General features: G+C 54.7%; 1 protein-coding gene across 3 annotated transcripts; it reads left to right on the forward strand.

Moving 5' to 3' along the window:
• Positions 1-1190: 1190 nt before the first annotated feature.
• Positions 1191-27887, forward strand: SEZ6L (seizure related 6 homolog like). 3 transcript variants are annotated; one of them, XM_085238623.1, is made up of 17 exons: positions 1191-1444; positions 16583-17239; positions 17513-17646; positions 19602-19794; positions 20174-20359; positions 20547-20712; positions 21143-21309; positions 21833-22027; positions 22099-22237; positions 23947-24143; positions 24480-24674; positions 24758-24949; positions 25055-25249; positions 25720-25752; positions 26043-26154; positions 26328-26430; positions 26628-27887. In XM_085238623.1, exons 1-17 carry the CDS (start codon positions 1375-1377, stop codon positions 26655-26657), a joined length of 2964 nt encoding a protein of 987 aa, XP_085094749.1. In that variant the 5' UTR covers positions 1191-1374; the 3' UTR covers positions 26658-27887. The 3 variants fall into 3 exon arrangements, with proteins under 3 accessions (XP_085094749.1, XP_085094748.1, XP_085094750.1); XM_085238622.1 differs by having other exon boundaries at positions 1192-1444; positions 26040-26154; XM_085238624.1 differs by lacking the exon at positions 20174-20359 and having other exon boundaries at positions 1192-1444; positions 26040-26154.
• The last annotated feature ends 80 nt before the right edge of the window (positions 27888-27967 follow it).

Below are 27967 nucleotides of genomic sequence, written 5' to 3' on the forward strand. Positions count from 1 at the left end.
TTTTTTCCCTCCCTGTTACCATGGCACTGATGTTATTATCTGGCTATCTTTGGAGTTTACTACAATGCAAATGAACACAATCAAAATCACTCAAGGAAAACTGCTGAACGAGAGACAACTTTTATCTGTGATAAGTGCAGGTCGAGAGAGAGGGCAGGGATGGAGCAGGGGGAGCAGAGCACACGTACTGCCACAGATAGCTTTGTTATCCCAAATTAAACCTCTGGGCAAGAAAATCCCACTTTGGATATGCAGCATTTGTAGTGATAGCAGGTTTGGGTTATTGTTGCTGAGGTAACCAAATTGGTGTCTAAAAGGTAGTAGGGGCTGATCTGCACTATCAACAAAGGAGATATTATGGAGAAATGCTGGCCTTGGTCTTGTGATATTTGACTCTTGTGCCATGCTTGGTGACACCTCTCTGGCTATTGGATGTGACAGGCAGAGGGGACCAGGCAGCTCTCAATGGGAGCTGATTTACAGTAAACAACTCAGGGTCAGATTTGTGATTTTGAGAGCACGAAGCCTCCGTTTCTTTTCTTATCCAAGTCAGTGTAACCGCTGGTAGCTCTAGCAGCTCAGCCACAGCCTGCTGCAAGGACCCATCTCGCTGTGCTGGCAGTGGTTCAGTGGGACCAGAGTGGGCTGGGACCCCTGGGAGCTCTCTGCCCCTAGTCAACATGAGCAGGGAGATCACAGAGATCAGTAGCTTTTGGAGGATTATCCACGGGGATGACAGTGTCCTCCCCCACAGCCAGAATACCAGCCTGGCTTCCCTGGCTCCAGCAGCAGGACCAGTCCCTGGCGTTTCTGTGATCCCAAGGGGGGCAGTGGGCCTGTATCAGCCCCTCCCAGAGCACCACTGCCCTCTCCACGGCCGGCATTTGGGCAGCCCGAAGGAGGAAAGGGGGCAAGACAGGGATGGAACGGGGAGTAGAGAGGGACCTGGGGACCCGGTGGGGGCTTGGGGACGAGGAGCAGCGAAGCCGGGCTGCAGCATACGGGTTGAAGGAGGGGGGAGATTCCTGGGGAAGAGGGAGTCACAGGGGGCTGCGGGGAGCCGGGTAGAACCGGGGAGAGCCGGGCAGAACTGGAGGGAGGCCGGGGGGGGCCGGGGAGCCGCGGGCGGGGCCGCAGCGCACGGCGCAGCGCGGGGGCCGGGGCGGCCGCCGTTGCCCTCCCCCGCCGCTCGGCTCCGCTCGGCTCCGCTCGGCTCCGCTCCCCTCCTCTCCTCCCTCCGCCGCGCCGCTCCCCCGCGCCGGCTCCGGCTCCGGCGGCAGCCCCAGCCCCCGCCCCCGGCCCGGCCCCGCTCGCTTCGCCTCCGCTCGCTTCTCAGCAGCGCGGAGGCTCCGCCGCGCCCGCCGCCGCCGCACGATGCCGGGGCCCCGCGGGTTCTGCCTGCTCGTCCTGCTGCTGCTGGGCAGCCCCGCCACCCCGCGCTCAGGTAAGCGGGGCGGAGCGGGGCGGAGCGGGGCCGCGGCCCCGGGGCGCTGCGCATCCCGGGGGTTGGGTGGGCAGGATGGGGTTTGGGAGGTGGGGGGGGGGGGGGGGGGGAGAAACAGCCGTACCGGGAGGGGCTGATGGAACCGGACGGGCCCCCCCCACCCTCCGTGCGCGGGGTCTCCGGGCCGGGCTGAAACTTCGGGCATTGCGGGGAGAGCGCGGCCCCGGCGGGACAGCGGCGGTTCAGCACCGCGGGGCGGGCAGCTCCCGGCCGGGCGGCGGGGCGGCGGGCTGTGTGCGATCCGGCTGTGATAACGGCAGCGCTGTCCTGTCGGGATGTGTGGCATCGGAGCCGTGTCCGACCGCAGCTGTGACAATGGCAGCACTGTCACAGCGGTGCTGCGTCCGCCCGTGGAGCAGGGAGTTACCGGCAGGCAGATGTGTGCTAACGGGGGCCGTGTCCTTTTGGGGAGTCAAACTGTGCCTTGTCGGGGTATGTGTGATACTGAGGCTGTGTGCTAATTGAAGGCGGTTTCCTGTTGGAAAGCTTTGTCCGAGTGCTACCGGGGCTGTATCCCACAAGGGAGCCATGTGTGGGTGCTGTGCTTTGGCAGGGATATGTGTGCTGCTGGGATGCTGTACCCGGGAGCAATGCCCCTCCAGGGAGCCGTGCCCCAGCCGGGGGGCTACATGTTCATTCCACGTGTTTCACATTTCCGCACAAACCTGCTGCCTTCTTCCTTTTCCCAGCGCAGTGATGACAGACCTAAGAATAGGCTTCGGGACCCATTTGCAGGTGACTTGACAAAGTCGTTGCAAACTCGCGTGGTGCTTAGAGATTGCTAAACCGGTGCCTGCTCCTGATCTCTGGTTGCTGGATTGGGCAGTCGGCTCTGTGCAGTGCTAGCTCCATCACCGATGCGCATTGGGCAGAGAGAGAACAGGAAAGGCCAGTGCCTGCCTGTGCTGCAGCGTTTGTGCAGGGCCTGGGAGACTGACCCCTAGGGCTGGCGGTTGGTTTTAGCAGAGATTAACAGCTCCTGGTGTCAGGAGTGCTGTGCAATGTTTCCTGCCTTGCTTTCGCTTCTGTTCTTGTGTCCAGATTGCATTAAAAGAGTTTGACTTTGTACACAATCTACCCTTATTTCTGAGTAACAAAATAGATTGTGCTGTTTACTCTCTCACCTGTGTGTGTGTTCTGCACGTGACCATGCAGTGTACATAACAAGGAGTCAGACCTGAAGTCTATTTGTAGTTGGCCTCCTGTTTCAGCACTGAAACAAGCAAACAGACCGTTCCTCTGTTGTGCTGCAGACGCTGCCATATAGGCAGTGCTGAGCTGCACTGGGAGATGTGCCCGGGGGGGTCTGGGGGCAGAGCACCCACTGAGAGCAGCAGCCCAGCTTCTCCCAATAGGATTTGGCCCTGATGGCAAGCACGATCCGTCATTAATCTCAGGGCAGGAGAACACATCGTACTGAACTCCTCTCGTGTTGGCAGAGTGGAAGCTGATAAATAGTTGACACTTTGTGAGGTTTGGTGAATTAGTGCTGCAAAATCCCCCACTGCTGGCAGCAGTGCTGGGGAAAAGGGCTGCGTGGCGGCTCTGCCCGTGCCGGTGGGACATTTGTCCTTCGTGTGCAGGAGGTGACAGTCAAAGCTCAGATCCGCAGTCCCTTCTGCTCTCAGCCTGCAAGGGGAGCGGGCTCAGACCTGCAGGAAGATGGCTTGTTGTGCTCCATCTGCCTGATCTTCCAGCTCATTCCTTCAAGGAACAATCCGTGCTCTGTGACGCGCACCAATCACTTGCTCTGCCAGTGGCTTTTTGGCGCTTTGCACTTGTGGAGTCATTTAGATCAACAGAGAGGAGGTGTGAAAGCCTCTCTGCAGGCACCGCTCTGCACCCACCCACCAGCACGGGGAGCAGCAGCAGTGCAGGCAGCGAGGCACAGCCCTGAGGGGTGTGAGGGCAGCGAGCAGCATGCTGGGGGCATGCGGGCTGCGTGCTATTGCTGTGCTGGGAACATCGCGGGCTGTGTTCCACAGTCACGCTGGGGACATCGCCAGTTGTGTTCCAGCGCCGTGCTGGGCACACTGCGGGCTGCATGTCAGTGCCACGTCGGGAACCTTGCCTGCCGTCGTTCGGATCGGGCTCCGCGTTCGGGGCTCGGAGCTCCGTGCCCGGTCCTCGTTCCGGCTGCCGGCCGCTAGGGGTGGTGCCGAGACCGGCAAATCCTCTGCAGGCTCCGAACTGGCCGAGTCCCGGGCATGGCCGACAGCAGCACCCTCGCTTGCGCTCTGCCTTGTTTTCTCCTGCTGGCTTCTATTGGCTCGTTGTGACTCACCTGGCCTCGCGAGGAGCGCAGCATCAGAATCCTTCCAGAAAATCAGGTTTGTCCTGCAGGAAGAGAGACCGAGCAGAGCCAGAGCGAGGTCTGCAACAAATGGACAGCTTGCATGCTGCCATCAGCATCACCCCGAGTGGTGCCATCCCAAGGAATGAGATAACGGCGCCCATTCGGTGCTGGAGATAACAGGAATGGAGTTTGTCTGATCAGGAGCTATCAGCAGCCGTAAGACATAACTCTGTTTTCCTCCCTGCTCCTTCAATGAAAGAACAAGTCCAGTTGGGACCAGTAGCAATAAAATTAAATTGACGTCTGAGCCCTCTGCTTCTCCTGTTTTTACCAACTTGCCTATATAGAGATGCTGTGTCAAATGTGCATTCTGTGGATTTGAGAGCATCACCCATGATCAAATACCTACGCACTGTTTAGGGCCATTAGGAGCTGGTGTTACTTCTCAGAAAGGCTATGGATGCCCCATCCCTGGAGGTACCAAGGCCAGGCTGGATGGGATCCCAAGCTGAGCTCTGTGTCACTTCTTCATCCCATTTTGTACAAACGGATTTCCTTTTTTTTTTTTTTAATTGAAATGTTCTCTGTATGCTCAGACACCACGCGGCTTTTGATCTACAAGCAGCCTTACAGATCAGCGCGTTTTACACCCCCTGTCACAGTGACGAGTACTGCCAGTTCCAGTGGGGCTCTGAAAAATAAGAATAACCTTCCAGGAACCATCCAGAAGTTATTTACTTGATGGGATTTTATTTTTCCAATATTTGAAAGTGATTGCCGAACAGTAAAACACGCTCCAAAGAAACCCTGTTACAAAACACAGGCGATATTTTAATTAGCATAATGTACAGTTACATGGCTGCAACCGGAGCCTGCCAATAAATGCATCTTGTTGGAGTTCAGATAGATGCCCATAGAAAATATAGCACAAGCAGTGCCTTCCCAATTTTCCAGTCCATCAGGATGCATTTACACTCTTGTCAAGAGTATGAAATCGCTGAATGCGGTGCCGAGCAGCTCTGTGGTTGCAAGCACTGGAAGCAGCAGGGCAGGGCTTTGGGGACGGGGGGGGCACGTCCTGCTGCCACCCTGGGGCTGCAGAGGAGCCAGTAGCCAGGCGCTGCCACAGGTCCTTCCTCTGGTGTGATGCTCAGGGCAAAATCCAATGGCAGCGGCGCAGGGCTGCTCAGGAACCCCAGTGTGCAGCAGTGCCACCTGCGGAGATGTGGCAGTGGAAAGCAATGCAGAGCCCAGCCTACGCACAGATTGCTACTGGCTGCGTGTCCCAGAGCTCAACACGAGTGGAGCTGGGCGCTGAGGGGTCCTTGCAGAGCGTTCTGCTGGTGGCACTGGGAGTTTGGGTTGTTTGCTGCACCCAAAGAGCAGAGATGATGAGAAGGAAGGAGCTGAGGGATGGGCAGCTCTAAAAAGGCTGCAGCAGGGCAAGGAAGGATTTTTTATTCTCCTGACCCAGGTTCCTGCAGGTCAGCTGCTGCCATAGCCATCTCACATGGCTTTTCACAGCCCTTCCCAAAAGGGCCTCCTCTCCAGGCTGACCATGAGCACATGGTGAGGTGTAGATTGGGTGAGCTGAGGGGACACGTGTGATGCAGGTCCTCCACTGCACGTCTGCATCAGCCAGGATGAGAGGAGGGAGAAATTCTTCCCAGCAAGCACTGCTGGGGGGGCAAAGAAGAGAAATAAATCAACTCCTTGCTCACTCAGTGACCCCTTTGCAAGCCAGCTCTGCTCCCACACTGCCTTCATCCATCAGGATTCCAGAAATAGGAGGAGTTCTGGGAGCTGGGACCTGCTGTGGAACCGTCAGGTGCAGGAAGGGGGGGCTCCTGCTTCTCCCAGACAGTGCTATTTCTGCCCAGCGTCTCTCTTAGCTGACACGGACATGGAATAGCAACTCCTTTGATGCACGTTGCTGTGCATTAGCATCATGCCGTTGAAGCCAGCGGAGTTGCACTGATTTGTAAAAGCAAGGAGCTCACCGTGTGGCCCAGATCTGCTCTGCAGCAGGGAAAGGGGGGGGGAGGAAGCCATCAAGGAGCAGGGACTTGGCCTCATAGTCACTGCTTTGAGAACCCGGTGATATAGGGGTGTCCAGATCCCAACACACCATGAATGAGGTCAGCCTGCTTCCCTCCAGAGATACGTTTTCCCCTCTGTTCCTACTTTGCCTTGCTGAAATCCTTTCTGCCATGCCTCTGATGCCGTGTGCTCGGTGTGTATGGGACAGAGCAGAGCACAGATGTAGCAAATGGCTTTTTCTATTCTTTTTTCCCTTGTTCTTTCACTGGAGATGGGCCATAGGAGCAGCTGAGCCAGAGGACCCGAGTGCTGCCTGAGGCTGGAGCAGTTGTGATTCAGAGCAAGGACACGCTGCTCAGAGCCAGGGACAAGCACAGGTTTGCACAGATGCTTCTCCAATTCCTTGACCTCAGGCTCCCATCACTGCAGTAGGATGGGTCTGACTGAAAGGCATCCAGCTGAAAAGCAGGAGGGAGGGATCTCAGCAAGCAGAGGGTCAGGGGCTCAGCTGTGGGTCCTGTCTGACAGAGCAAGGAGAGGAGGAAGGAAAAGGGCAGGATGGAGCCGGGACAGATGGCTGCAGCAGGCAGCTTCCACCGAGCCCATGCTGGCAGCGGGAGGCAGCGCACAGCCTGGCCAGGACAGCCGGCACCGGAGGTGTGATTCCAAATGCAAAGCTTTCGTCTAGAAAGAAAATTCGGTGCCAAATGCAGAAGTATCCAAAAAAAAAAAAAAAAAAAAAAAAAAATCAAACTGTGACAGAAGTAAAAAAAAAAAAATATATATATATATATACATATATATATATATATATATATATATATATATAAAGGGCAGGGCTGATCCTGTAGCAGTGCAATCCACTCTGGGCAGGAAGGATGGAGGTGGTGGGACTCATTGCAGACATTGTCAGGGTCATCCTCCAAGCAATGCGATAGCTGTTGAAGACATGAAATTAACTGGAACATCCAGGCACCAGCAAGCAGTAATAACGCGGAGGGAGTGAAGGAATGTTCAGGAAATTGGGCAATTCAGGGTGATTTTGGAGCCAGGCAGAATGGCTGAAAATACTTAAAATTCAAGGGAGAATCTCCATCTGACTTTTTAGGGTGGATTAATGGAGCGTGTCAGCATTTGGTGGATGAGATCCTTCATCTCCAGTAGATTGGTGGCTGGAGGACAATACAGGAGAAAAATCACTCCTGATGTCCCTTCCTCCGTGCTCCTGAAGCCCTATAGCCCCATCCCACTGATGGGACTCCATGATGATACACAGGGACTCGGTTTTCATTTTCTGATGATGATTTAAAGGCAATCTCAGTAAAAATCAGGCCATTCCTGACAGCTATAAGCTTCTATTTGCCAAGTTGGCCAGTCCCTAAATGGGAAGGCTTCTCTCATGTGATCCCCAAAGGAGAAGCAAGGTCTGCATCGCTACTGGGACCAGGCACAGTCCCACATCCCAACCCATCCCAGGATTTGTTCCCTCTGCCCCTCATCACCCACCCACGTTATTCACACAGCACTCCTAAAATTGCTGTCGGATGCTATTTACATAACCACGAGAGCCAACGAGGTCCGAAACCCCTGCGTGCTCTAAATTGGTGCATTAAGTTGTGGAAAGAGGATTTGATCAATTTACCGAGCGCACAAATCAACAGAGCAGAATTTACAAACCCATCAAAAAAGCGAAGTGACAGTTCAGAATTAATCCTCCGCCCGAGGCACACGATGTACCTCTGCAAACATCTCACAGCATAAATACAGTTGAGAAATAGTGGAGGAAAATGTAACTCCTGATGCCTTTGTACACCGCTGGCGGAATGGCTGAGGCGTCATCGGGAGATGAATGGGGATAATGCTGCTGGAAAGGTGCTGTCGCATCCTACTTCATTTTTATCCAGGACTCAGCCCAAGCTGTTACAGGGAAATATTGCAATTTCACTTTGTGCTTGAATTCAGAGCTGTCCCCAAATAATATTTCCCTGGTCATTTTTCTTCTTCATTCCTTCTTTCAAAAAGGAAGGGAACTCTGTTTACTCACGCCTGCCTGGAGTAGGCAGATGGGATGCAAAGAGCACTGGAGCCAGTGCCTCAGGGGCGTGAGCTGCCTATGGGGTCATATGGGGCCAGTGGTATGCTGCATCGGTGGCTGCAGTCTGGGACCAGGGCTGGCACAGCTGTGCAGTGATAAACGTAGGGCACAGGACTCTATTGGATGCTGCAGCATCCCCTGCCCCAGTGCCCAGCTCTATGCAGCGTGCCACAAAGCCATGCTTTGTTACAGGCACAGGGCTGATTGCTGACGTGTTCAATGGGCTCTCTGCTAGGAATTCCAGGGGAGCTCTGCACCCATTCAAGCATGACTCTGCCAACGCAGCTGGAAGGTAGAGTCCTGGTTCTGAACATCTCCAGTTTGGTACTCAATAGTTTTCTCTCCCTATGCAACGAGCAGAGCATCTTTCAGCCCCCAAAGCAAGCCCAGCACCCTAATGGCACAGAGACTGCTGCTTCTCTTGGGTGCTTTGAAGTGTTCCTCCTGTGAGATGCAGTGCAGGATACACACAGCCAACTCAATGAGAAGCAGCTCTCACTGGAGCCTTATGGTTGATGCTCAGATGAAACCGCTGAGGCAATTTCAATTAAAAGCAAATTTTTCAAGCTATCTAATCAAAAAAATATAAAAGGCTTCCTTTCAGCTTTTGTTTCCAGTGCACAGAGGAGCCCGTGCCTGCAGCGGTGAAAAGGCTCTTTATTGTGTAGATGGCTGTGAAGGACAGAGTGCTGTGCTTCCCATTCAAGGATGCATTGAAGCTTTCTTGGAATCCATTAGAAAAGGTGGGGAGGGAAGAGTGCAAGAAACCCAGAGCCCCTCCAGCTGCAGCCTAGCGCTCTCCTGGCAACTACACAAGAGAATTAGCCAGTTCCCCTGGAGGCACATCTTAGATTTTCCCAGTGCAAAATGTCTTCTACAACTCCTACCTTTAAAAGCATTCCCATGCCTTTAGCTGATGCTTATTCAGTGCTTCTGCAGCCCCAATAAACCAGCAGCTCATAGAACGGCTTGGGTTGAAAAGGACCTCAAAAACCAGCTAGTTTCAACCCCCCTGCCATGGGCAGGATTGCCAACCACCAGACCAGGTTGCCCAGAGCTCGCTCTTCTGCACCGCTGACAGAAGCCCCCATATCTCCTTGCAAGGACCTCTCTGGCATGGCTGGGTGGCTCTGGGGAACGTCACCACCTGCTAGCCCTGTTTGGGCTCTGGTCTGCCCCAGGAAGCACTGGAGCAGAGGCTCTGGGCTCACTGTGCTGCTTCCTGCAATGTGGACACATCCCCACGGGCACGGTGCGAGGCAGAAGGCTGCAGTTCATCACAGCACACCCGTGTGTTGTCACCCAGCCACACAAATTGAATTGAGTCATGGCAAATAACATCTCCTCAAGTGATGCAAATTATCCGAGCTGCCTTCCATGGGCAAGGGCTGTATTTTTCCACATTGCTGCACCGCATGCATCAAACCAGGCTTGCAAGCAAAGGCATTCTTAAGTTATACAGCATCGCCTCTTTGATCGAAACAAAGAGCCTGAAAGAACAGCAAAGGCAACAGACTGCTTGAGTTCAGGATTACGAGCCCAGAGTTGGAGTCAACCTTGAGAAAGGCATTCAGCTCTGAAGAATTCCCTCCTAAGCCCCTTTGGCACCATTCCCAGCTACAGTCCGGAGTGTTTGCTGATGGAAAACATGGGTTAAAAGTTGTTTTGAACCTGGCGCTGCAGCATGAAATCAGCTGTTGGGTTTCACATGCACCAAATGCATCAGCCCCACTGCACTGTTGGCTTTGCCCAGCTGCAGCTCATTGCCCACTGCTCTGGGCTACCTGTCCCTAATTGGCACAGGATAGGGCTGCCACTGGGGCATAGAGGTCCTGAGCAGAAGCAGCCATTGTGTTCGATGAGGGTGGGACCCAGGGAACACATGGGGAGAGCCCAAATACATTTCAGCAGCTGCTGGTCATTCCTAGAGCATTTACAGTTGCGTGCCAAAGAGACTCATTTCACAGATGTGCCTATCTTAATCACATCACACTGCTATCAGAAGTACACAAAATATGACTGTTACCCCATAGGAACATAAACAATAGCAGTAGGAGGAGGAGAACTGACTTGGGTTGGACCACACGCTGCTTTTTAATAATTTGCTGATTCGCTTCGTGCTGGGAAGAACAGAGTCAGGTACTTTCTCTTTGCGTTTCCCAATCAGCAGGATGCATCAGAAATAACGATATAGACAGAAAACATGCACAGCACCAGCAACATGACACACGTGTTGTACAAGAATATATGAGGAACATCTGACAAAGGCCCCTCTCTGCACATTGATTCAGATATCAAAGCACTTGTGCAAACGCTCACTCAGTAATGTTCTTTCCCAGAGCAGTAAAGCAAATGCTGTGTCAGGTACCTGCCAGAGTCTCCTTTCAGTGGGAAAAGAAAAGCTGCAGGCCAGAAGGCTGCAATCCTGTAAAAAAAAAAATAAAAAAAAAATCTCCCTTACACAGTCAGAGTCTAGAGCAGAACTAGGCTGTCGGGCTGGAATGTAAGGGCTTTCTCACTTAAATTGATCCAGCTGTGCTTAATGATCCATCCTGCCCACCTGGGCACCCACTGGGATGGGAATGCATGGGCACCCAGCAAAGCAGAGCTGGCATGTAGGGCAGAGCTCTGCCGTTTGCTTTTCCTTTTTGAGATGCTTTTGGCCCCCTGGATCTCCACTTGGGGGGGATATGGGGGTTTTCTGTGGGTTCACGTAGGCAGCAATACCATGAGCAGAGGATCAGGTCCTGATGCATGCATGGGACTGACAAGCTTCAGGAGACTCATTAGCAGGGGGGAGGCTCATCGCAGTGCCAGGGTAATGTCTGCCTGATGGGTCATGTCACCAGGCTGGTGGAAAGCTCTCTGCCTGCTCAGTGTCATATGGATAGGGGTGTGCATGGGTGCACGTGGATGTGAACTGCCATGCAGAAGACCCTGCTTCTTGGCTGGCACCACGGTGGCTTATGGAAATATCTTTACTATCTGTATTAATTAAAACAAAGTGCAATGGCTCATCATTAGGCTCCGTGGGAAGAACCACACATAGGTTATTATCATCCTTCAGGACATAGAGCAGAAATGGAATTCGTTCTGTTTAAAACACAACTCAGTGATGACTGATATACTGATGATTAATTATATACAATACAGTGCCACTGAAATGAAGGGAGGTGCTAGAGCTGCCTGGCATGCGGACCCAGAGTGCAGGGCAGGGCAAAGCTCCCTGGAGTGGCTGCAATGCCTCCAGCAGGATGAATCCATTTTTATGGGTGGAAAATAGCCAGATAAGAAGACTGAACCTTATATTTCTCTGGCCAAATCTTCTCTAAAGACATTCTGGGAGATGAAGATCTGTTGGGGCAGCCTGTCTGAGAGGGTGCATGGATGCTGTAGGAGCACTGGGCTCTTCCCTGCTTGCAGGCAGCCTCCGGAGCAGCGACCGTCCCGTAATCGATGCAGCCCAATAACTGCAATAACCACAGCCATCAGTAACCCGGCGCTCGCCCTGCCTTCCTGATTGCGAGCAGCGGGACTGTTTGCGAGCTGTCAGGAGTCATTAGGCGCTGGAGCGACATTGTTTCACAGGAGTATCACAGGGGTCCTTTCAAGGGCAGTGGCAGGCAGCAGGCGGGGAGGTTCCGCACAGCCTCTGCGAGGGGAGAAAATGCAAAGGAAGGAATTTCTTGGGACAAGTTCCCCAACAGAAGCGGAAGATCTCAGCTGACCCCACAGCTGTGCACGGGGCGATGGTGGGCACGTGGCAATCCCCAAAGGGTTAACAGCAACACGTGCTTCCCGAGATCTGCTACAGTGCATCTTAATAGAGATGGAAGATTAATTATTTTAGTCCCAGATAGATGACTAGAATGGGCTTTTTGTGTCTAAATATACTCTCTCTTCAGGAGCTCATTTAATTTTATACCCAGATATAGATGACTGAGCTGGATGATTGGTTGAGAAAGAAGGCGCTTCTCTTCCCCCAAACCAATTTGTAGCCTGAAATGCTGCTAGAGTGTTCTCTGCGGGGCTGGTGCTGGGGTGTAGCATGTCAGCATGGCATTGTGTAGGCAGCCCCACGGGGCTGGGATCCTGCCCTGCTGGGGCTGGAGGGGAGGGAGGAGGTTCATCTGATCTCGGTAACTCTATGGGGAGTTGTGATGTACACCCCAAGTGTCAGTGCTGGCATTGCAGGGACATGGGGAGCATGAACATGGAACTGGCATGGCCAAAACCGATGCCTGCGAGTGAAGGGCGCGTTGATTCCAGCTCCATGGAGCAGAGCTGGGGAGGAAAATCCATTTTCCTCATAGCTCGGAGAAGTGTATAATTTCCAGGCATCTGTCAGGCGGCTGCGGATCGTTAGAGCAGTTACGAGCTTCTCTGGAGCATGGCGAGGATGTTTGCAAGTGTAATTCCCGTATTTGTGGCAGTGAAACAAACCAGGCACGAGCAGCATGGATCCTCTGTTAGGTGGTTTTTGGAGGCCAAAATGCTCCCCCACCCCGGAGCAATCTCTACCTGAGCTCAGGGCCAGCTCCAAGCTGAGCCAAACGTATTTGGAAAGGGATTTCTTCCAGCCTGCAGGCACGGCAGGAGGCAGCACCTCGGCCAGCCCTGCTATGCCTGTGTGCAGATGGTGACATGCGTCTGGGTTCCTTTTAGGACAACCAGGAGACCACCAGGGGACCCCATCCCTGGGATGCAGGGTGGTGCCCAGGCAGCATCCCACCAGGTTCAGGGCTGTGCTCCTCCCAGGGTGCAGACGGACAGAGGGACAGCGTGGGTGAGGCAGTGCCATGTCCCAGTGCCCTCCTTGCCCACCTCGCTCCTCCATCGCCAGCATCCTCCGCCAGTAATGAGGTGTTTCCATGGCAACCTTATTTGAGCGTTGCCGGTGACATAGATGTAAATTTTAAAATCAAATATTCTGACAGCAGCCCTCGGAGCACAAAGCAGCCCTGGAGCACATGCAACCCAGACCCATCCTGGAGCCATCCCATCCCATTGCCCCACTGCAGATGGGCCATGATGCAGACCCCAGGGGCAGCTCCTCCTCCGGCCACACTCATCTGCGCACCCACGCGGATGACTCACTGTGATTAGATGGCTCCTATTTTATTTGCTTATGGATCAGACTGTCAGGATGTGCTTAGGGAAACTTTTTCTTTTTTTTTTTATTTCCAGGAAAAAGTTATATTCCTGGAAAAAGTTAATTTGCTAAAATAGTAACTGCGAGAAGGAGCGGGATGCATGTTTCCTGTTGGGGTTGGGAGGCACGTGGAGATCCAGGCAGCATCGCTCTGTTTTGACACTTTGGAAATGAAAGACTGTTTTGATTCTGGCTTTTTTTTTTCCTTTCTTTCTTTTTTTTTTTTTTCCCTGCTCTTCAAGATTTAAGGCAAAAATTTGTTTTAAAATTTGAAACCAAACCAAACCATTTCCCAAGCATCGCGCCAGTGCGTTTGGATGGACCCAGCCTGCTTTTTCCTCAAATCCTTTCTTCACACTCAAGCTGTCTTTTCCCCTCTCCATGGCTGCGAAACCCTCCTGGTGCTGCATGGAATGTGTTCCTGCTCCTTCCATTGGGGGCTGCAGGGCCACCCAACACCAGGAACCACTGCAGCAGCTTCAGCACCAATCAACCTGCCGGAGCCCAGCACCACAATGAGCAGCACCGTTAATAGCATCCCTGTAAGCTCTTCAAGGCTCGGCTATAATCAGCTCACTAAAGCCTTTAGGACAGAGATATGAGCCCTAGCAATCAATCCAGTGCTCTGGTTCCTGGGCAGCGATAGCATCATCTTAGCATTGGGAAGCCAGCAATGCAGCCACTCACAGCTCGGCTCGTTCAGGAGCGCCGCAGCAAAATGAGTGCCTGATGATTATTTCAGCATCCTTTTATCAAGCGCTTGCAGCTCCCTAATTCTGCTAAGCCCATCCAGCTGAGGTGCTGGCGGCAATCAGATCTCGTTGCTCCCTGCAGCAGCACATGGGCACGTGCCATCACTGGCTGAGTGACACAGACCCATCACTGTGGGGACTGCTGTGACCTTGGAGTGCTGAGAAACCCATTTCACTGTTATGGAGAACAGGAGCTGATAGTGAATGGAACTGTGATGAAGGGGAGAGCTTCAGCTTGCATTTAATTGGTTTGTTTTTTGTCGCATGGCTGTGCAGCCTTGCTCACTGCTTTGCTCAGTGCACGACATTTCGCACTATTGGTGCATCTGGGTCATTGTAGCAAACCCCAAACCACAACAGGGAGACTGCGCTGCACACATGCAGTTCACGGGCAGTGAGCTGATCTGTTTCTGAGCAGCAGGAAAACAGAGGCCTTCAAAACTGCAATAAAACCCAACAGCCCCTAAATGGGTGGGTGGATGCTGTCCTACATGCACACAGGGGGTCACTGCCACCCCAAAGCCCCACTTCCTCTGGAGCTGCCTCACTGCCTCCCCAGCCCCAGCCCTGCAGAGAACGCTTCCTACTGCGGCTAATATGAAGCACGGAGGAGTGGAGGCATCCTCTGAGCCGAGCTCCTTCCTCTGCTCACACAGCGAATCCCAGAATAGCCCAAGGAGGAGCTGCCGCTTTGCATCAGGTCCCTTTTGCTCCACACTTTCCTGGACATTTGGTGCAGCAGAGTCTCAGCGCCCTGTAGAGCATCCCGCTGGCACCCCAACCCCAGCACTGCAAACACAGCCGCTGCCCCAGCAGATCCCTTGCAGCCTGCAGGCAGCCGCAACGCATTCGAGATAAAGCGACAGGATAAACCCCTTGTATGCTGCTATAGTGTTCCTTTCTCCAGAGCTGGTTTAGCAGACTAGATCAAGGTCAAACACGATCATGTCTCTTCCGGCAGCTCAGTATCTCCGGATCGACTGTGTGGAGCAGAAGGGATTTGCAGCAGGGCAGGGTCCTGCTGCTCCTCCCTCCTGGCTGGCAGGAGGCTCCTGCACTATTTTCTTTCCCTCAAATATTTGCCTATATAAATCATTTGAAAGGCCATCTGTAGTGCAGAGGTGAAACCACCACAAGGCCTTACAAGGGCAATAAGGATTTGCTGCCAAGCAGGCAGCCATCAGCCTATCCGGCCTAGGGCAGAGCTCATTCCTGCACCTATGGACACACAGGGCTGGTTTGGCCATGGCAATCTGAGTTAACATGGCTGGTCATTTCTCCTTCTTGCAGCCCTCACTGCTCTGCCCCAACCCGGCCAGCATTCGTTTCCTTGAAATACACATTTGCCCTTTACAAACTGAAGCATGTTAAGTACCTCATTACGGGGCCGCGCTACAGAGTGTTTTATTTCATGCTTTGTTAAGGATAGAACCATTTAAATGCTTCCTGGCAAAGGATCTAATAAGAAATTAGTCAACTTTCCGAAAGCATAAAATACGACTTAACAGCAACATCCATTATGAATATGAATTCACATTCATCTGATTTTTGCTGTTTCTGTTAATGCTGTGACTTCAGGGGTGGGGGTTCCTGCAGGAGCCCCTGCTGTGTCACCATGCCCCCCACTTGGTGCAGGGAGCAGCAGGATGGGATGCTCAGCGACCGAGCCCAGTGTCACTGTATGTCCCTTTTCACAGGACCACAGAATCTTTAGGGTTGGAAAAGACCTCTAAGATAGCCAAGTCCATCCCCAACCCACCACCAGTATGTAAACATAACCACATCCCTCAATGCCACATCCACACGTTCCTTGAACACGTCAGGGGACGATGACCCCACCAACCCCCTGGGCAGCCTGTGTCAGTGCATCACTGCTCTCTGGGAGAAGAAATTGTTCCTAAAACCCAACCCAAGCCTCCCCGGTGCAACATGAGGCCATTTCTCCCTGATGTGTGTGCTGGGGGAGGCTGCACCCAGCTGTGGTAGGACCACACGTAGGACCCTGCAGCAAATCCTATAGAAGCCCAGCACACCCCAGTCACCTCCACACATTGAGCTCCTTTCCTGGCGACTGCTGTTTCCATGGAAAACGTTGACTCTCCGCTTTGTGCAGCACTTCACAGAGCTGCGGTGCTGTTCGGGGCTTATTGTACACCGCAGGCTGCAGCCCAATCAGACCCGGTGGTGGTGAATACATCTGCGCTTCTCACAATTACGCTCGGTGGTAGCGGGGCTTTGGGGACTCTTTGTCTCCTGCAGGCTGCCCTGCTTGGAGCAGAAGGTCGGGGCTGACTAGGGAGAGGCTTTTCAATCCTGAGTTGTGCGCTGATGCCAGGCAGCGGGGCAGCTGCTCTCCATCAGGCAGCAGCGGGGAAGACAATGGGGGATGGCATGGCCTAATCAGGCTCTTTGAAATGACAGTATTTACTGATAACAATTGCACAAATAAAGGCTTTTCATAGAGGCCAAGGCAGAGAACAAACTCGGCACGAGCAAGCAGACCTCTCTGAGCAGCTGACCTCGAGATAAAGAGACCAAACAGCGGCTCTGAGACTGCGCAATGAGGTTCCAGCAGAAACCCAACTTCCAGGGAATCAGCGCAGGTTCATTATTGCTTCTCCACAATTAGCAGACAGCGGGTTCTCCACCAGCTGCAGCTCCCAAGGGCTGATTCCATGCCACAGCACAGCCCTGATCTCATGCCCAGCATCACTCAGTCCAGCTTTCCCCATTCTTTTTGCAGATGGCCGCCCCGAGGCAACGCCTCTCCCCACCAGCCCTCGTCCACTGCCTGTGGATGAAGCAAGTACGGGGGCACCCAGACAGAGTGCAGCCTTCAACCTGCTGCCTGCTGCTGAGGACAGCCCCAGGCCAGAAGTGGAGAGACCATCACTGCATGCACAGAGCCATATCTTGCCAGCACCCACCACAGACCCCGGGGCTGATACCAAGCAGACTTTCCCTGCTAAGAAAAAGCCGCCTGCCCTAAAGCACAGCAACACAGCGAGGAAGCAGCTGAAGGCCAAGCCCACGTTGCCAGGGCTCTCCAGGGCTGTGAGCACACAGGGCTCCGTGCTCCCCATGTCCTCCCAGGAGCCGCCCATGCCAACAGAGACAACGGATGGGCAGAGGCAGAGCCCCCCCGAGCTGCTCGGATGGGGTCCCACCAGCCGCCCCGTGCTGCAGATCTCCCCTTCCACCCCACCGCCATCAACTACACGGCCCTTCCCTGATGGCCCTGGTGACACGGGCACAGGTCCCACGGCAGCTCCCAGTGGTGCCATTAACCAGATGGACAGCGCTGAGAGCGAGATGAATGGCTCTGCCTCAGAGGAGAGCCAAGAAACCACCACCTCCACCATCATCACCACCACCGTCATCACCACGGAGCCCACCCCGGGTAAGGGAACACGGGGACACGGTGCCACCAGGGAGTGGGATATGGGGTGGGGATATGGCAGTGGTGGGGTGCAGATCTGCCTTCTGGAGCTGCCAAAATCCTTAGTGATTGCAGCAAGGGGTGCTCGAGGAGGGTGCCACCACCCCAGGGACCTCTGGAGAGGAGGGTCTCTCCCTCAGCCACAGATTCTCACCCAAACTGGAAGTGAGGTGGTACGTGCTACTGGGGGGAGGTGAGCTGTGCCCTGGGCAGCCACTGATGTGCATCCCCCAGTGCGCTGCAGTGTGAGCTTCTACGACCCCGAGGGCTACATCGACTCCACGGATTATCCCCCGCTGCCCCGGCACAGCTTCCTGGAGTGCACCTACAACGTCACTGTTTACACGGGCTATGGCGTGGAGCTGCAGGTGAGAAGTGTGTCGGGGAATCACCTCGGCTCTGCCCTCATGCTCATGCTGCAGTACCCCTCCCTACTCCCTCGGAGCCCTGGGTTTCATTTTGCTGCTGTTTCTGAGGCTTTCAGAGAAATGAAATCACAAAAGCACCATCCTACCCTGCTCGTGCTGAGTCTGGGCAGGGCCTGGGGGTCATCCTATGTGCCAGGGCACACAGCAGTGCATGGGGAGAATGAGAGCCTCCACATCTGCCCCATTTTCCCCTCTTGGGGTCTGAGGGACTCTCTCAGTGCCACCCCCATCCCTTGCACTTTGGGAGTAATTAGCACAGGGAGGCAGCAGTGTTAGCTGTGCCTCTCTGGAGAGCTGGTTTGAGGCTGGGGGGAGTGGTGGGTGCTGCTGCTTGTCCCTGGCTAAGGGGCAGTGCCATCATGGGGAAGTGGCCCCACACCCCTGAGCCCCTCCTCGCCCTGCCAGGTGCTGGCAGGTTTTCCTCCATCACTTTTTAATTATTTCACATGTACCAGCAGTGCGAACCAGTGGCACTGCAGCTAATTACATTGGGCAGGTGCTGAAGTAACACAGTGCAACTTCCTCAGCTCTCACAAATTGATGGGGATAATTGGATAATGTTTAAGTGATTTTGATTTAATTCCCAGCTCCTGTGATGGAGACAAGCGGGGCCACCTTGCTGGGCGGGGAGAGGATGGGCAGTGAGCTCAGAGCTCTACTTTCCCCTAGGTTTGCCAGGATGCAGCATGGGGAGGGCTGAGCAACCCCAAGCACAGAGATCCTCTGCTTCCCAAAGGGCTGATACTGATTCTTGTTGAGTCAGGTCCTTGCTTGGCTTGCTGCAGGATGTCTCACCAGGGTTGGGGGTCCACAGCCCCCCCAGCATCCCCGTTGTGCTCACAACATCCTGCAGCAGCCCCAGCACACTCTGTCCCTGTGCTTTTTTTGCAGCAGTTCGAGAGCAGAGCAGCCAGCGCTGAGAATATTTGACAAAATTGTCATTGTTTTTAAGAACCTTGAATTTTCTTGGCAGGCAATAGAATTTCCCTAAAGAGATTTTCTAGTGGGTGAGCAAACCTGGCAGCCTGAACCAAGGATCCCTCCTGCCTCCCCGGCAGGCTCTGCAGGAGCTGACATGGGTTCTGGCTCTGATCACAGCAGAACCTGTGCTCTGCAGCCCCTGGCAGGGCACCATCAGCAGTGATTCTGCAAAATAAAGCATAAGCTTCTCCTGGGTACAAGTCTCCATGCTGCACCCCAGCTCACTTTGACTTTCTCAGCCCCTCCTGCAGCACTGAATGCAGCCAGGCAGCAGGGTGAGGATGCAGCTACTCCTGGTGCCATGTGCTGAAGGGCTGCTGGGGCAGAGGGGAATGTTATGTGACAGTCTTAGGGCTGTCCCACCCAGGAAGCCCCACTCCTTGCAGTGCACATCGGATGTTCCTGCAGCTCCCCAGCACTGGGCTCCCATGGGCTCTGCGCATCTGTGCTCCATGCAGCGGGGCGGGGAGATGGGCATGCTGTGACAACAGCAACAAACCCTTCCCGTCACAACACCGTCGAGAGGGTTTGCAATTACAGGCTGTGGCTGTGCTAAATATAGATCCCCAGTCCTCGTGCACTAAAGGAAACAAATGATCTGATGAGCATCTTTCTGCGGAAATATGAGCCCATTTATTAAGCTAAATGGACACGAAATGCAAATGTGAGGTTACTTCACAGCTATTTCCAAATAATAATCAAAGCCTGCTGGGACTGCTCATTAGGAGCGTTTGCCGGGACTCCCCACCCAAGATGGGGATGGGGAGGGATTGTGGTGCACTGGGTGTGCAGTGAGCCATGAGCCCTACATGAGTGCTGTGATGGGTGGGTGCTCTGGATGTCTGAGGGTGGGGGTGACCCCCATACAGCCCTAGGATGCTGTCCTGCAGCCCCATGGCTCTCCTCCCACCCAGGTGAAGAGCGTCAACCTGTCAGACGGGGAGGTGCTTTCCATCCGTGGCGTGGATGACAACACGCTGGTGGTGCTGGCTAACCAGACGCTGCTGGTGGAGGGCCAGGTCATCCGCAGCCCCACCAACACCATCTCCGTCTACTTCCGCACCTTCCAGGACGAGGCGGTGGGGACCTTCCAGCTGCACTACCAGGGTGGGTGCCCCGGCCCCATAGGTGCCCCAAGTGCTGCATGCAGGGTGGGAGCGAATGGGAGCGCCTGTTCTGCTGGGGTGCTGGGTCTGATAGCCACACATACGCTCCTCACCCCATTTCTGTCCCCATTCTGCAGCTCTTCCTGCACAGGCTCTCGCTAAATTATCTATTTCTTTTTCCTTGAGAAGCTATAAAAAATGAATGAGTTCAAAGAAATTCTTTCTAAAATAGAAACTGGGTCTGGTCAAAAGCAGTGAGAGGTGGAAGGCAGCGCTGTGTGCATGCAGATTGCCCCACAGCAAGCTCTGACTGTGGCGTGGGACACGCAGCATGGCTGGGAGCAGGCAGCCCTGAGCTCTGCACTCTGTGCTCGTTGCAGTGTTTATGCTGAGCTGCAGCTTCCCGCGAAGACCAGACTTTGGAGATGTCACCGTGATGGACCTGCACTCGGGCGGCATCGCTCACTTCCACTGCCATCTGGGCTACGAGCTGCAGGGCCCCCATATGCTCACCTGCATCAACGCATCCCGGCCCCACTGGAGCAGCCCCGAGCCCATCTGCTCAGGTGTGGGCATGCAAATAGCACAGGCACAGGGGGAAACCCCAAAGCAAAAATGATGTGGGTGCTTTGCCAAGCTGTGCGACTCAAGCCGTTCTGTGGCAGCAGAATGTGTCCCCCGCTGAGGCGGGTGAGGGGGGATGTGGGGGCTGTGCTCCTTGTTGCCCCTTACCTGCCCCGCTCTGCCCGGCAGCGCCCTGTGGAGGCACCGTGCACAATGCCACCATCGGCCGTGTCCTCTCGCCCAGCACCGCGGGCAACCAGTCGGGCAGCATGTACTGCGTGTGGGCCATCACAGCACCCCCGGGCCAGAAGCTGCACCTGCACTTCGAGAAGCTGCTGCTAGCTGAGAGGGACAGGTGAGGGGTTGGTGGCACTTGGCTCTGGTTGGGGTAGGAGCAAGAGGAAGAGAGGGCGCAGTTCCTAATGGGGCGTCCAAGACCACAAAGGGACACCTCATGCTGCACATCCAGGCTATCAGCATCCACATAAGCAAGCACACCTCGTGGTTCTGACACCTGTGTTTAGAAAGCATTGGAATTCAGCCCAGTAACAGGCAGTGAGCCAGGTTTATGGCCCATAGTAAAATCAAAGTATAAAAATCCAGCTTAAGATACGGGTAAAAGAAACTGATCCAGTCGGTGAATTTTCACTGGCACCATCTCTCCCAATTGCCGGATTTCGGGAGCACACAGAGAAGAGCTGGGGGGCCCCCACACATCCCCAGGACACTGCATCCCTCCTCCCCCACTTCTCCCTCTGCCGGCTGACCCCTGGCTCCCTGCACAGGATGGTGGTGTACAGCGGGGACAGCAACCGCTCGGCCGTGCTCTACGACTCGCTGCGTGCTGACAGCGTGCCCTTCGAGGGGGTGATCAGCGACGACTCCTCCATCCGCATCGACTTCCTCGCCGAGGAGCCAGCCGCCTCCACTGCCTTCAATATCCGCTTCGAAGGTGATGCTCTGCTGTGGGCTGGGGGGCTGCAGGAAGGGGGGTCAGCCACAATGCTCGGCATGCGGCTGTCCCCGCGGTGCTGTCAGCATGCATGGCGAGCTGAACCTCCTTATGGCTGCAGAAGCTTCAGGGAATGCATTTCCCCAGCAAGAAAAAAAGGAAAAGAGCGGGTTTGATGACAGGTGGTAATCCCAGGGAAGATTGCTTGGTAAATACAGCAGTAACAACACAGAGAGTGCATTACTGACTCTGACATACAAAGAAGGAGTGGGGTTTGGTTAAGCCTGCATGGCTCAGGACAGATAAACGGTTGTTAATCCTAATTGCCTGTAATGAACACCATTTGTGTGGAGGGGGATGTGCATGGCAGGGATGGAGGGACAGGTTCCTGGTGGGGTGGTGGCACAGCCCTGGGGCTCCTCCTGCAAAGCTCAAAACTGGAGGCAGGTGGGGCATTGGGGATGGGACTGTGCTGCTCCCCAGACCCCGTATGTGCACGCTGCTAATGGGGTTTTTCCTGCAGCCTTTGAGCGGGGCCACTGCTACGAACCCTACATCCAGAATGGGAACTTTACCACCTCCGACCCCACCTACAACCTGGGCACCACCGTGGAGTTCACGTGTGACCCCGGGCATTCCTTGGAGCAGGGCCCTGCTGTCATCGAGTGTGTCAACATGCGGGACCCATACTGGAACGACACGGAGCCGCTGTGCCGAGGTCAGTGCCCGCACCATGGGGCCTTGCCATGCTCTGGTACACGAGGGCTGAGCCCTGCCTCTCTGCTGCAGCCACGTGCGGGGGGGAGCTGACAGCCATGGCCGGGGTGATCCTGTCCCCCAACTGGCCAGAGCCCTACACGGAGGGAGAGGATTGTATCTGGAGAGTCCACGTGGGTGAGGAGAAGCGGCTGTTTCTGGACATCCAACTGTGAGTTGCTCTCAGACATCGGCACATATCATGCGGCTGGCCCTGCTCAGCCCAGTTCCCTGCAGCATCCCCCTCCCAGGAACCAGTTCTGTGTCTGTTCTGCCCCTTCTGCCCTTTTCTCATCCCCTGCAATGTGCTCAGAACCCATTGCATTACAACATTCATCACTTTGCAGCATTTGTTGCATTGCAGCACTTGCATTACGGCATCCATCACTTTGCAGCACCCATCACATTACAGCACTCATTGCATTGCAGCATCCTTTGCCTTGCAGCACCCATTGCATTGCAGCACCCACTCCTCACTGCCTCCGGGGGTAACTCAAAGGGGAATGGGTTTTGTCTCCCGGCAGGGAGCCTTAGGCATGGTAATGCTTCTTATGCAGAGGGAATCTCCTCAGTGCTATTTTGGGTTTTCAAGAGGAGGGCATGTCTCAAGTAGGGGCTTAGAGTCAAAAAGGCTTTAAAGCTTTCTGTAAAAATCACAAGTCAGAGCTTCCCATGAGGCTCTGCTGGATTTGTGGGCACTCGGGCTGAGTAGGACTGGAGACCAGGCGATTTGAAGTCATCAGACATAAATGTCACCGAGAAAATCATGTTTGACAGAAAGCAGAGATTTACTACAAATGTCAGCTTGCCATGGGGATTAACTGGGCGCCTTCCAAGAACATTCTTAATAAAATGTTTGGGGATCGGCTCAGGCATCTCCAAACAAGGCTGAGTCAGATGGGTAGATGTGTGGGGTGGGGGACCCACTGTGCCTGAGCACACCCCGGGCCCAGGATGCTGAGCAGCATAGTGGGATTGATCCTGCCCAGCACAGGGCTGGGCGTTCTGGCTCCCAGTTGGGCACAGAACAGCACTGGGTTCAGCCCCAGGGCCTTATAAGGTCATTTGCTTGGGCTGTTGCATGGGACATTGCACAGGCCGTTGCACTGGACATTGCATGGGCCGTTGCATGGGATTTTGCATTGGACATTGCACAGGACACTGAATGAGACATGGCATGAGACATCGCACAGGACACTGCGTGGGACATGGCATGGGATGTTGCACGGGACTCTGCATGGGATATCCGAGCCCAGGCTCGGAGCGGGGCGTTGCTGCCGCCTCAGACGTGTTGCAGACTTCTCCTGCGGGCTCCTCTCCATCCGCGGGGCAGCACTGCTCTCTGCTGGCGGCGGGGACGCGGGGCGGGCGGCTGCCAAAGCGAATCGGTTCCGGCACCGGGAAGAGCTTTGCTGGGGCTGATGCTGCTGCCCAGAACTGCAGCGCTGCGATCACCGCGGGGGTCACCGCTTGTCTCATGGGGCCGGTGTCACGGGGATCTCGGCCGAAATCTGTAAGCTGTGTTCTGCGGGTGTCCTTGGGAGTCCCGTGCAGCTCCAAAACCAATGGGGGGCCTGGGATAGCAGGGGAAAGCCTCGGCTCCCGCTCAGTGCCTGCAGCAGGGAGAGTGGTCTGGGGCTGATGATGGGGCCAGGGCTGATGATAGGGCTGCAACCGGTGATGGAGCCAGGGCTGAAGGAGCAGCACTGCTGCTCTGTTCAGAACAGGCATCCCCACAGAACTTCCCAAGCTGCTGGGGACAGGACAAGCGCACAGACGGGATGCATACAGTGTCAGGCAGAATGTCACCTCACTGCCCCTTCATTCCACACCCAGCATCCTGCTGGTTCCTTGCTAGGCTGACCGAGCTCTTCTTTCCAGCCTGAACCTCACCAACAGTGACATCCTCACCATTTATGATGGAGACGAGCTCTCTGCCCGCATCCTGGGGCAGTACGTCGGCAGCAGCGGCCCCCAGAAGCTCTACTCCTCCAGCCCTGACCTCACCATCCGGTTCCACTCAGATCCTGCTGGGCTCATCTTTGGGAAGGGCCAAGGATTCATCATGAACTACATAGGTAGGGAAAGAGTGGGGTGCTGGGCTCGTCCTCAAACCTGACAGCACAGGGGGACAACATGCAGCTGGAGCAGGGTCTGCAGGGGACAGTTTTGCAATTGGGGATGATTGCTGAGCCACATCTCCTCTCCAGCCCCAGCAACCCCCTCGCAGAACCCACAGCCTGCTGCAGGGTTCTGGCTCGGTTACTTCTGGGGTGACTTCCAAAGGGGCCCCATTATCCCTGATGCCATCTGCAGACCAGCAGGACTGCTCACGGGGCTGCGGTGCTCAGGGTGGGATGCACACCCTGCAAGGAGCCTTGTGCATAGGGCAACAGTCAGCACTTGTCCCACAGAGGTGTCTCGCAACGACTCCTGCTCCGACCTCCCCGAGATCCAGAACGGCTGGAAGACCACATCACACACCGAGCTGGTGAGAGGGGCCAAGATCACCTACCAGTGTGACCCAGGTTATGACATTGTAGGGAGTGACACGCTCACCTGCCAGTGGGACCTCAGCTGGAGCAGCGACCCTCCTTTCTGTGAAAAGAGTGAGTGCCCCAGTTCCCCACTCTGCCCTGAGCAATGTGCTCCGTGCCCCCAGGACCCACACCACGTCCCCTCTTCTCCCCAGTTATGTACTGCACAGACCCAGGAGAGGTGGAGCACTCGACTCGCCTCATCTCCGACCCTGTGCTGCTGGTGGGCACCACCATCCAGTACACCTGCAACCCTGGCTTCGTGCTGGAGGGCAGCTCACTGCTGACCTGCTACAGCCGCGAGACCGGGACGCCTATCTGGACCTCACGGCTCCCACATTGCGTCTGTGAGTGCTGCAGCCCTCCCCACAGCTCAATGACAGCTCAGGAGCTGAACTTCCAGCCTCTTTCCCTTCAGCCCTTGTCTCACCCTGCAATGTGCTCCTTTCCAGCGGAGGAGTCTCTGGCTTGTGACAATCCAGGGCTGCCAGAAAATGGCTACCAAATCCTCTACAAACGCCTCTACCTGCCCGGCGAGTCTCTGACCTTCATGTGCTATGAGGGCTTCGAGCTCATGGGGGAGGTGACCATCAAGTGCATACTGGGACAGCCATCGCACTGGAGTGGGCCACTGCCTATTTGCAAAGGTAGTGCATAGCAGGGCAGGCAGCACCCATTGGGGTTGGGAGCATCCATTGGGATGGAGAACACTCATTGGACAGGCAGCACCCATTGGGGTGGGGAGCATCCATTGGGATGGAGAACACTCATTGGACAGGCAGCACCCATTGGGATGGGCAGCACCTACTGGGGTGGGGAGCACTCATTGGGATGGGCAGCATCCACCACCTCTGGCTGGTGCCACCATTCCAGGCAGAGACATCCTGCACATTTTCTTGCCCAGCCTGCTCAGCCTCTGTGTGATCATTTCAAAAGAGCAAATGATCATTAAGTGCCGAAAGTGTGCAGCACATTTTGTGATGAAATGGGATATGGAAAGCCTGGCACAGATTCCTATGGTAGCCTCAGTACGGATATGTAAATCCCCCTGCATGCAAAGCTGTAGCACCCAGAGCACACCCAGCCACCTCCCAATAACTCTCCATTTCTCTTCCAGTCAATCAGGACAGCTTTGAGCACGCTCTGGAAGGTGAGTGATATATTTGCTGGATCAGCCCCTTGCACAACTCCCTGGGGCCAAGCCCCACCTCACCACCACCCCTGTGCTCTAGCCCGGCACCCCCAGGTGCTCCCCAGTCCAAAGCCCACAGCACTGCAGAGACACTGGGACTGAGGCAGATGCATGCTGCGGGAGCCAATAGAACCTGCCACTGCCCCCAGTACCCCCAGTCCCATGTGAGGGACTGGAGGAGCGGAGGCAGAGGGGCAGCGGAATGTGCTGGGAAAAAGCCAGCATAAGAGTTCATGTCCTTTTAGTAGCAGAAGCTGCTGCAGAGACATCGTTGGAGGGGGGAAACATGGCCTTGGCCATCTTCATCCCGGTGCTGATCATCTCCTTGCTGCTGGGAGGAGCCTACATCTACATCACCAGGTATGTGGGGTGCGGGTGGCAGAATCCCAGGGAGCATCACCACACCCTGCTGGGCTCCAAAGCCCGGCACAGGGCACCCTCTGCTGCCCCCAGCCCCAGGCTGATGGGGGCACACGGAGGGTCTCGCATTGCTGCAGGGCTGTGCATCTGAGTGACTCTTGCCTTGTCCCCAGGTGCCGGTACTACTCCAGCCTCCGCCTGCCCCTCATGTACTCCCACCCTTACAGCCAGATCACGGTAGAAACGGAGTTTGACAACCCGATTTATGAGACAGGGGTGAGTGCTGCTGTGCCCTCCTTCCCCAGGTGGCTCCTGGGGCGTCTCTCACCAGTGGAATCATAGAACCATAGAATATCCCAAGTTGGAAGGGATCCATAAGGATCACCTAGTCCAACTGCTGGCTCCACAAATCCAATGGGGTGATCATCCCAAATCGCAGCTGCTGCCCTAAAATGGCTTTTCCTTCTTTCCAGGAAACAAGAGAATACGAAGTTTCGATATAAAGGCAAGAGAGTCTCCAGCTGCGAACTTAATGTGCTCTCATAGAACTTCCTCAGTAACTAATCCAGAGACTATGTGGAGTTTGGTTGGACCCCTGGACCTGCTGTTGTCTTTCCTTTTGCCTCCTTATTGAAGATTTTACTGTTTTCTTCACTGTATTTATTCTATTTAAACTGCGCTAGGTGTGCTGCAGAACCACAGGGTCTGCACCCGGACCCCAGGGTGGGCAGCAGTGGCAGATGGGGACAGAGCTCCATCTCCCCATCCCCCGGCCACGCACCCACAGAGGGGTTTTGCAGTTCTTCTGTTGTTAAAAATTAAAAGCGTCTCCATTGAAAGAGCCTGCAATTGATTGCTCAGAGCTGACACAGGCGAGGGTTTGCTGCACCCATGGCTCTACCCACAGCATGGGTGGCACGGCTGGGGTGAGGGGACTGCTGCTCTCTGCTCCTCTTCAGTGCCATCATCAGCACCAGGACAGCCCAAGCACTGCTGCAGGCTGCTGTGCCCCTTCGCCCCGCAGTAGTATCTCAGGGTAAGCACGGACTGGGCCCTGTGGGGGCTGCCACCTGCCTTGGGGTGCTGGGCCACGTGTCCCCAAGCCACAGGGGCCCTCAAGGTTTGCACTTTGCTCACGGGCAAAGCCCACCCAGGCGATGACAAGGAAAGAGGGTGAAGGTGGAGATTTGTTCAGCAGCAGGGCCAGGCTCCAGCACGGATATGGGGAGCAGAGGGGCAGAATCAGCCCTCAGCACTGCTCTGATGGAGGCAGACCCCACAGCAGCTTCACTTTGGGCCTCAGCATCCCCCGTGCTCCTTCACTTTGGGTGCATTCCCCGGAGCTGGGCGGTGGGCTGTAGGTGGGCAGAGATGCCCCACCAAGTCCCGGGCAGCTGCTGTCTTCTTTTGTCCTTGTAAAATGGCAATGTAACCACGACAATGTTGGGGAGTCTGTTTTAGTTTAGGGATGGTTAGTGCATCTCTGCAGTGTACAGCTGAGACTTAGATTGTTTTTTTGGTTTGTTTTGGTTTTGGTTTTCTTTTCCTTTAAAAACAACGAATGTGTGTTTGTAATTTGTAAAGGTTAAAAAAAAAAAAACAACAAAAAAACGACAAAAAAAAAAAAGTGCCAAAAAATGTACTAAGCATTTCATTTCCCTTCATACATGTCTGTTTTTATAAGAACAATGTGAAAATTGCTGGGATTAAATATTTTTGAACATGATCAAGTACTTCCGTGGGAAGCTGTAGTGTTCGGTGTAACCTTAATACAACTTGTGCTGTGTTTTTAAAAGCCTGAAGTCACTCTGCA

Source organism: Meleagris gallopavo, chromosome 17, assembly GCF_905368555.1.
Source record: "Meleagris gallopavo chromosome 17, MGAL_WU_HG_1.1, whole genome shotgun sequence".
Taxonomy (NCBI): domain Eukaryota; kingdom Metazoa; phylum Chordata; class Aves; order Galliformes; family Phasianidae; genus Meleagris; species Meleagris gallopavo.

Coding starts and splice junctions, on each gene's coding strand:
- SEZ6L (XM_085238622.1), top strand. CDS start 1,375: ATGCCGGGGCCCCGCGGGTTCTGCCTGCTCGTCCTGCTGCTGCTGGGC. Junction 21,310..21,832: donor CTTCAATATCCGCTTCGAAG/GTGATGCTCTGC, acceptor TTTTTCCTGCAG/CCTTTGAGCGGGGCCACTGC. Junction 25,753..26,039: donor CTTTGAGCACGCTCTGGAAG/GTGAGTGATATA, acceptor ATGTCCTTTTAG/TAGCAGAAGCTGCTGCAGAG.